The sequence below is a fragment of the Salvelinus namaycush genome, chromosome 3, assembly GCF_016432855.1.
Source record: "Salvelinus namaycush isolate Seneca chromosome 3, SaNama_1.0, whole genome shotgun sequence".
NCBI lineage: Eukaryota > Metazoa > Chordata > Actinopteri > Salmoniformes > Salmonidae > Salvelinus > Salvelinus namaycush.
In genome coordinates, this window is record NC_052309.1 from 87,973,229 (window position 1) to 87,982,720 (window position 9,492).

The following is a 9,492-nucleotide window of genomic DNA, read 5'->3' on the forward strand; positions in this document are numbered from 1 at the left end:
CAGTATTCATTATGATTAATGGGAATTTACGGAGCTATAGAGCTCAGAAGTACCTAAACTAAAATCAATATGCAAAAATGTTCTACATTTTTGTTTTTACTATAAAAATAATAAAAAATAATAATAAAAAAATAATAATAATAATAAAATAATAATAATAAAATAATGTGAAAATCCATTATCGTTTCACTGACGAATGACACTATTCATAGGTGTCACACCCTGGCCTTAGTTATCTTTGTTTTCATTATTATTTTAGTTAGGTCAGGGTGTGACATGGTGAAGTATGTGTTTTTGTATTGTCTAGGGTGTTGTTTGGTTTAGGGGGTTAAGTAGAGTAGATGGTTTAGTGTTCAGTGTAGGTGTCTAGGAAAGTCTATGGTTGCCTGAATTGGTTCTCAATTAGAGACAGCTGGTTATTGTTGTCTCTGATTGGGAGCCATATTTAAGGCAGCCATAGGCTTTAGCTGGTTGTGGGTAATTGTCTATGTCAGTGTGTAGTGGTCAGTGTCAGCACCATTTTGTTTATATAGCTTCACGGTCGTCAGTTTGTTTTGTTTCATTCGTTGCTCTTCTAAAATAAAAGAAGAATGTATTTCTCACACGCTGCGTTTTGGTCCTCTCTACAAAGTCAAGACGATCGTGACAATAGGAGAAATAATATGATTCAAATTGAAAATGCATGGATTTAATTCCCAGTGACTAAAACTTGTTGTAATATATATCCAACACTCTAATGAAGGTAGAAATAACTTAAATTCACATTTTTAACACAGTTTTATATTTTGCCTATTTTAAACCCTTATTCATCATTGACCCAATAACATTATTTGTATTAATAACCAATGTACAGTTGGAAGCTTTACCTTAGTCTTTGCTAGGTAAAGCCCCGCCTTATCTCAGCTCACTGGTCACCATAGCAGCACCCACCCGTAGCACGCGCTCCAGCAGGTATATTTCACTGGTCACCCCAAAGCCAATTCCTCGTTTGGCTGCCTTTCCTTCCAATTCTCTGCTGCCAATGACTGGAACGAATTGCAAAAATCACTGAAGCTCGAGACTCATATCTCCCTCACTAGCTTTAAGCGTAAGCTGTCAAAGCAGCTCACAGATCACTGCACCTGTAAATAGCCCATCTGTAAATATCCCATCCAACTACCTCATCCCCATACTGTTATTTTTTTTCTTCTCCTTTGCACCCCAGTATCTCTACTTGCACATTCATCTTCTGCACATCTATCACTCCAGTGTTTAATTGCTAAATTGTAATTATTTTGCCACTATTGCCTATTTATTGCCTTACCTCCCTTATCTTACCTCATTTGCACACACTGTATATAGACTTTTCTATTGTGTTACTGACTGTATGTTTGTTTATTCCATGTGTAACTCTATGTTGTTGTTTGTGTCGCACTTTGCTTTATCTTGGCCAGGTCGCAGTTGTAAATGAGAACTTGTTCTCAACTGGCCTACCTGGTTAAATAAAGGTGAAATATAAAATGTAAAAAAAAAACATTTGAAAGCTCTGACTAACCTCTCATATTAATGTGTCAAGACTAGCTGGGCAGACTTAATGAAGTGGTATTTTTAGAATAATTATAACTATTGCGAGTGCTACTGTCGTCATAGATACTGTAGCTTCTGACTGCAGGCTTATTAAATGCACTGTAGATGGGGAGGTTTATCAAAGTAATGTCTCAAGAAGAGACTGTCTGGATGTGAGCATGTCACCCAGAAATCTCACTTTCACACTGATTTTCTCTTCTGATGCCATCATCCATACAAATGAAATGCTAATTTATTCACTAATTAGTACTGTAGAGAACTATCATCAACTGCTCTGCTCAGTCATCTATTTTTAACCCAAGATAAATGGTTCAATATTTTTCCCAGAATCCCTGTACAACTCCAGCTGCACCGAGTTGCATGTACTTGTGGGAGTATCTTTGTTGGTGGATAAAATGATGATGTCATATGGCCCAAATGTTCACTTTCCTTTTGTACCTGGCGCTAGTGCCTCTTATGCTCTAGTGAAGTCTTTTTTCTACTTGGTGTTAATATCAGGGATATTGACTTGCATAGATCTTTTGACAAAAATGAAACAAAGTTGCCCGGTAAAAAACAAAAACAAATCTGGATTGCTATCTTACCTTGTCCATGGACTGCTTACAGGGTCAGGAAACCCATATGTCATTTTGTAAGTTGGGTGAACTATCCTTTTAAATGAGGGCTTTATAATCAGTTTTGAAATGGCATAACATGGGCATGCACTTAGAAAGTAAAGGAATTTACTGTAATTTACTCTCCTGTATCTTAGCTGAACATTTGCTGTTAATATTGCCGCTAAGTAATGTAGTAATTCCCTAGACCACAATGCATTGCCGTTTACAGTAATGTATTGTAAATTGATAAAAGGAGGACGTCAAAGTAGGATTTTACTGTACAAATTACTGGGCAGACCCCAAAGTGACTCTTTACACTGTATGCAAGAATTCTCTGTGTTATCGTGCCATCCCCCATTGCGTCATCTCTTGTGAAGAAGAGGTTCAGTTGTCTTTAGAGCCTGTAGGTCTGATATCTCATTGGAGGTTAACTTTACAGTACTGCTATTGGTCATCAACTTTTGAATCTAATCATGGTGAAATGGTTCTAACAGGGGTCTTAGCTTCATTGCCTCATTCTATTGTTTTTTCCTGATCTGCGCTGGTGAGATACCTACACTCTTTCTCTATCTCTCTCCACCCCAGGGACTCTTGGGGCATGACCTTTCAGGCTATGACCTCTGTCGCTCTCTGATCATGCCTAGAATAATGCCTTATCATGCTTATTAATGCTTTGTAACTGAAGTGTTATGCCTTGTATGTGAATGCATTCCTTTTACAAAGTAATTAAATACACTTGTATCCATTCTCAGACATGTATTGATTGCCTAACTGAACTGTAGTCTCTTGCATGTTGCTAAATCATCGTATGCAGTCAAAAACATTTTAATAGGCTAATTGCATAGTCTTATCATGGGTCGCATGTGAGGTATAAATAATATACATTAATACAAAACATTATGAACACCTGCTCTTCCCATGACGTACACCAGGGGTGGGCAACGTTGATGGGGGTGAGGGACACAAAAAAACAGAACTCATCATGAGGGGCTGCAGTGGTGGCTCCTGGGTCTGTGTACTCACATCCTCACACATGGGCTAATGGAGTGACAGCTGATGCACAACCACATTTCAAAACGGCACATTGTGTTTTCTATTATTCTGACTCTCAACAGAAAGCTGAGACCTGACTGAACCCCCCTCCAATAAATATCAGAGTTTTCAGGTCAAATTGGTCTACAGGCCTACAAAAGGGGGGCTGCATTGGGCCGCATGCAGCCACCAGTTGCCCATCGCTGAAATAGACTGAGCAGCTGAATCCAGGTAAAGGCTATGATCCCTTATTAATGTCACCTGTTAAATCTACTCCAATCAGTGTAGATGAAGGGGAGGAGACCGGTTAAAGAAGGATTCTTAAGCCTTGAGACATGGATTGTGTATGTGTGCCATTCAGAGGGTGAATGGGCAAGACAAAACATTGAAGTGCCTTTGAAAGGACGGGGGTGCAACTAAATATTAGGAAGGTGTTCTTAATGTTTTGTAAACTTAGTGTACTTCAAAAATGAATGTTAGGTTATAGGCAATACTTAAAAAATGTAATTCCACTGAAGACCTGAGAATATCCTTATTTACCATCAATGTTATTATACAAGCACAATAAAAAGGATGACAAGCACAATAAAAAGGATGACAGACATGGTAAATATAGTTGTCAAATGGTTTTATTTTCTCCTCATGTTTCTTTCTTTGTGAAAAGTAAACGATGACAGAATAATAAATATACATTCATAGATTTGTTCAGAATGAAATTAGCGTTCAAGTTCATTTCCATGTAAAAAATAACAAAATGCTAAATGTAAACAAGAGCCACCCCATAGGTAAAGGCAACATTCTACATTCAGTAGAGGCAGATTTTACAGCATGTAGTTGACAAGAATAGGCTACCTCAATGTAGGTTCTCTAAAGCTACATCCCTTTTGAGAGGCCTGACTCCACAGGGACATTTCTGACGGACTGACCATGTCATGCACCCTCTCGGCGCGTCCTGGCACGGTTTGGGATACACACCCCTTGCTGTCACTGCGCCCTGGGGTGCTGTGTTGTCCTGGACTCCGCACACTGGCGAGAAGCCTGGCGGGTATCATCCCTATCGTTGTATTTCGTTACAATTATCCTGCACATTGTCAGTAAATTGCTTAGCTGATGGTGCAACTCTGTTTACTCTGTCCGCCGCCAATAGCTTTCTCTTTTATGTACCTCAAGTCACTGTGCACGCTTGGTCGGCGCGCGAACGGTTCCACAATCCCGTATGCCTCCCCGTCTTTGAATTTCTTATTTCTGAATGACTTTCTTCTGCTGTTTTGCAGTACTTCGCAAAACTGTAAGGACACTTTTCGGTGAGAGTCCGGGCTCATCTCGTTGGGCAGTTTAGCCATGGTAAAAAGAGTCTGAAACATCTGGTCGACATTAGTGTTCCGTTTTGCAGAGATCTCATAGTAGGCACACTGTTCATCACCAGCCACCAGCTGCTCAATCTCCTCATTCTGAACCACCCGGTTAAACTCCCGGTCACACTTGTTCCCGCAGATAACTATCGGGACATCCACGTTCTCTTTGGTTTTGTTTTTCAGGCAGGACTTGGTCTCGTAAATTTGACGCTTCAGGCGCTGGACCTCTTGGAAGGAGTCTCTGTTATCCAGACTGAACACCAAGATAAAAACATCACCTGAAAGAGCAAGGGAAGGCACATTAAAATCACAGCTGAAAAAGTCCATAATTACATAGGCCTAGGCTAAATGTGTACAATAAAAGTGTTGCATATAGCATTATTGCATGCATGATTTATTAAAACATACCATACATATAATTTCGATGTAGCTATAAATTCCAGTGTGGCTTTCATTCATATTATTTGTTTTGTTAGTTCAGAGTTAAGCTTACCAGTAAGGATAGAGAGTCTCCTCATAGCGGGGAAGGGATGGTTTCCAGAGGTGTCCAGAATGTCCAACTGGTATACATCTCCCCGAATGCAGTATAATTTTCTATGAAAGTCTTCGATGGTCGGCGTGTACTGGTCCTCGACTCTTTCGTTCAGAAACCGACAGATGATGGCCGTCTTGCCAACTTTTGTAGAGCCCAGAATCACCATCCTGTGGCAATTTTTGGCCGGGATTTTAAACTCGTTCTCGGAGGGAGACATGTTATTTTTCTTTGCGCACCGACGTGTGTCTTTGGTGCGAAGGCGAGATGGTGAATGCAACCTCTAATAGTCTAGAGGGATATTGTCTGTTTGTAAGCGCTGCTGCTTTGCTGAATCTGAGGAGAGCGCGACTGGGTATATATATGCGATGCTGACCACTCCTCCTAGGCGCGTCATGCATTACGCATTGGTCTGACGGGAGAAAGTTTGTGGTTATTATTATGCTCTTGTTGTTGCGTCCGTCTGTCTAGTCCGTATGTATGAGCAGACAGTAATTATATAAACTGTTTAGAGAAAAATAAAAAAAATATTTATGTGTAAAACAATATAAATATCGGCCTACCTAAAAACTCAAGCTTAGATAATGTTGTTGTTGCTGAGTTCAATTCATACACACGAATATGTTAATTAACATAATAACCATAGTCCAAAGATGTTTTCATAAATATAAATGCAAAATCACAATGTGGTAAATCTCCTATTTTGGTGGGGACTCAAGGGTCCCACAAAATGGCGTTATCTACCATGGCAATAAAATGTATTTTGCAAACGCAATACCCCTCAAACAGGACAAATACTCAAGATGATAGTGTCGTTATTTTGGTAATGATTATTATTATGATGGCCCGTGTGCATTATTGTGTGCAAATAATAATTATTGTGTGCAAAGGTTACTACGAATCACAATAGTTCATTTGCATAGGCTTATTTCATGTCAACAACACACTTCGCCGTCAACAAGATATTAACATACTCCGTCGTTCACTCTGTTTCACCAGACATCTAGTTTGTTGTACGCTGCGGTGAAAGCCATCGGCATATAGCTCGTGCTGCGCAGTGAAGGAGCGCACCTCCGATTTCGGCCACGTGTTTGTAGACCGCTAGATGGCGCTGGAACTAGAAAGGGTTTTTGTTTTGTCCGAGCGGTTGCATACAACTCAACACAATGAGCTTGAGGCGAGCACCCCAACGCAGGACAACAGTAATATGCTTCATATCATCAGCAGGAAATCATTGTGGAAATGTAAAATGACCTCCACCTTATACAACATATTATATGTGTATCCACAGAGGTTTATGTGCATGATAAATACACAAAAATGTATCATTTCAACCAAGTAATTAGACTACTGAGTCACCAATAATTCAAAGGGTTTGACTCTTGACTCTTTCTCCACACTTGGGTAAATTAACTGAAATGAAGGTCACTAAAGCATGTCTGCATTTTCCAAACAATGTGATGGCAGATTTGGATAATTTGCTGCACCCTAAACTGCATTAAACCTCAGCCTAGTAGTCCAAATGAATGTGACATGGACACCCACTTTATATAACCCTTGGATAGCACGGAGACAGTTGAGGAAACTGAAACTAACTGAACTCACACCGTTTTCACAGAGGTAACACATGATCAGTGCTGAGCTCTGGGTAGGTTATATTTGTCTGTGATCTTCTGGGCCCAGTTTTTGAAAAGGTATCTACCAGGATTTAGTCTATGGGATAGTATTACATGCTTATCAAATAGAATGAATAGTACAGGTTCCCCATTCAAGTCAAAGATTTGTCCCTTCTATTCATTCTATTTTTATGCAGTTAATCCTATCCGATAGGCCAGAGGTCAAGGTAGTGAAACAGCCATCTCACAGGGGACAGCAGGTCATCTTTGCAAAACTGTTAAGCAATGAACGGTATCTGTACAATGGAGATGGATAATAAAAAATATATACAGTATAATATACACAGTCTAATTAATACATCTATTGCTGTATAAATTCAAAAATATTAGCAATCACTTAACAAGTCTGTTACAAATCTCCATGAATGTACAATATGTCAGTCTCTTTTGGCTGAAACATGTTCCTACGACGTGTTCAGTTTGGTTCTGCCTGTCCAAAGCCGTTCCCGCATCTCACAGTGGGCAGCAGGTCATCTAACAGGTGGCAGCAGGTCATCTCACAGTGGGCAGCAGGTCATCTCACAGTGGGCAGCAGGTCATCTCACAGGGGGTAGCAGGCCATCTAACAGGGGGAAACTCCTGCTGTGTTCAGATGGAGGCAGCCTAGAGGTATCTAATAGGGTTAATCTAAAGATAGAGCAGGAGGTTGTTGGTGACTCAGAAGACTTTCAGCACTTCACACAAACCACCTGGTCTCTGTGCCACCTCCTCAACTTGACTGTGACACTGGTCGGCTGAATTTACTGTAGATCATGTATTGCTGTCAATTAAAGATTTATGATTTGTAATTTTAGTAAGTCTCTTCGTGCACCTCTAAGCAAGGTGTGTGTTATACAATGTTCCCTGTATCCAGCAGGCTTATAAATCACACATGCATTTACTGATTAATGGTATAGTCCACTATGCCACCCTGTTCCCGGCACTGTGGTTTGGTTGGCAGGGTTATTGGTGAGGGGAAGTCCCCCCTCCTTCCTTCCCAAACTGTAGACGAGGTTCCTCTTTTGCATGTGTGTGTGTGGGTCACATTAGTACATAACCGACCAGGTGAACAGGCCAGGTGTGTGTGCGTGTCTGTGTGTGTGTGTGTGTGCGTCTGTGAAAAAGTGTCTCTCTCTGTCTGTCTGTCTGTCTGTCTGTCTGTCTGTCTGTCTGTCTGTCTGTCTGTCTGTGTCCTGTCTGTCTGTGTCCTGTCTGTCTGTGTCCTGTCTGTCTGTATACAACCCCACAGGAGAGTTTCCATCTGTATTTTTTGTAGCTGTTTACATACCACCACAGTCAGAGGCTGGCACTAAGACAGCATTGAATGAGCTGTATTCTGCCATAAGCAAACAAGAAAACGCTCACCCAGAGGCGACGCTCCAAGTAGCCAGGGACTTTAATGCAGGGAAACTTAACTTCTACTTCATCACAATCCCGGATCCGGGAGCACCCCCATCAGTAAAAAAGCTGACTAGCATAGCCTAGCATAGCGTCACAAGTAAATACTAGCATCTAAATATCATTAAATCACAAGTCCAAGACACCAGATGAAAGATACACATCTTGTGAATCCAGCCATCATTTCTGATTTTTAAAATGTTTTACAGGGAAGACACAATATGTATTTCTATTAGCTAACCACGATAGCAAAAGACACAACTTTTTTTACCCACCATTTTTTTCCTGCATAGGTAGCTATCACAATTTCGACCAAATAAAGATATAAATAGTCACTAACCAAGAAACAACTTCATCAGATGACAGTCTGATAACATATTTATTGTATAGCATATGTTTTGTTAGAAAAATGTGCATATTTCAGGTATAAATCATAGTTTTACATTGCAGCCACCATCACAACTCTCACCAAAGCAACTAGAATAACTACAGAGACCAACGTGAATTACCTAAATACTCATCATAAAACATTTATGAAAAATACACAGCGTACAGCAAATGAAAGACAAAGATCTTGTGAATCCAGCCAATATTTCAGATTTTTTAAGTGTTTTACAGCGAAAACACAATATAGCATTATATTAGCTTACTACAATAGCCAACCACACAACAGCATTGATTCAAGCCAACAATAGCGATAACGAATAAACCAGCAAAAGATATTAATTTTTTCACTAACCTTCTCAAACTTCTTCAGATGACAGTCCTATAACATCATATTACACAATACATATAGAGTTTGTTCGAAAATGTGCATATTTAGCGGAACAAATCGTGGTTATACAATGAGAATAGTAGCCAAGCTGCCAACAAAATGTCGGGAGAAATCTTGGGAGAGGCACCTAATCTAATCATTAACTAATCATAAACTTGACTAAAAAATACAGGTTGGACAGCAAATGAAAGATACATTAGCTCTTAATGCAACCGCTGTGTTAGATTTTTAAAATTAACGTTACTACGACATACAGCGTGCGTTAAAGCGAGACCGCACCGAAATTAATGGCGGAATATGAGTTTTACATTTTTCAACAGAACAACGAATTAACATCATAAATAGTTCTTACTTTTTGATGAGCTTTCATCAGAATCTTGGGCAAGTTGTCCTTTGTCCAAAAGAATCGTTGCTCGGTTGTAGATTGTCGCCTTCAACTTTGGAATTAGCAGTAAACATTAGCCATGTGGCCCAGACGTGCCCAACTCACTAAAACGCAACACAAAGAAATATCCGAAAATCGCAATATACTTGTAACAGTGTTCCTCCTCCTCTTCATACGAAGAGGAGGAGTAGTGATTTG

The 9,492-nt window shown here is 39.9% G+C and overlaps 1 protein-coding gene across 1 annotated transcript; it reads right to left on the reverse strand.

Annotated features, from left to right (window-relative positions):
- Positions 1–4,168: 4,168 nt before the first annotated feature.
- Positions 4,169–5,301, reverse strand: LOC120044701 (dexamethasone-induced Ras-related protein 1-like). The gene is made up of 2 exons (XM_038989379.1): positions 5,043–5,301; positions 4,169–4,827 (listed from the first exon to the last, which is right to left on the reverse strand). Exons 1-2 carry the CDS (start codon positions 5,299–5,301, stop codon positions 4,298–4,300), a joined length of 789 nt encoding a protein of 262 aa, XP_038845307.1. The 3' UTR covers positions 4,169–4,297.
- Positions 5,302–9,492: the final 4,191 nt, after the last annotated feature.

Coding starts and splice junctions, on each gene's coding strand:
- LOC120044701 (XM_038989379.1), bottom strand. CDS start 5,301: ATGTCTCCCTCCGAGAACGAGTTTAAAATCCCGGCCAAAAATTGCCAC. Junction 4,828..5,042: donor GAGACTCTCTATCCTTACTG/GTAAGCTTAACT, acceptor TTGCTCTTTCAG/GTGATGTTTTTATCTTGGTG.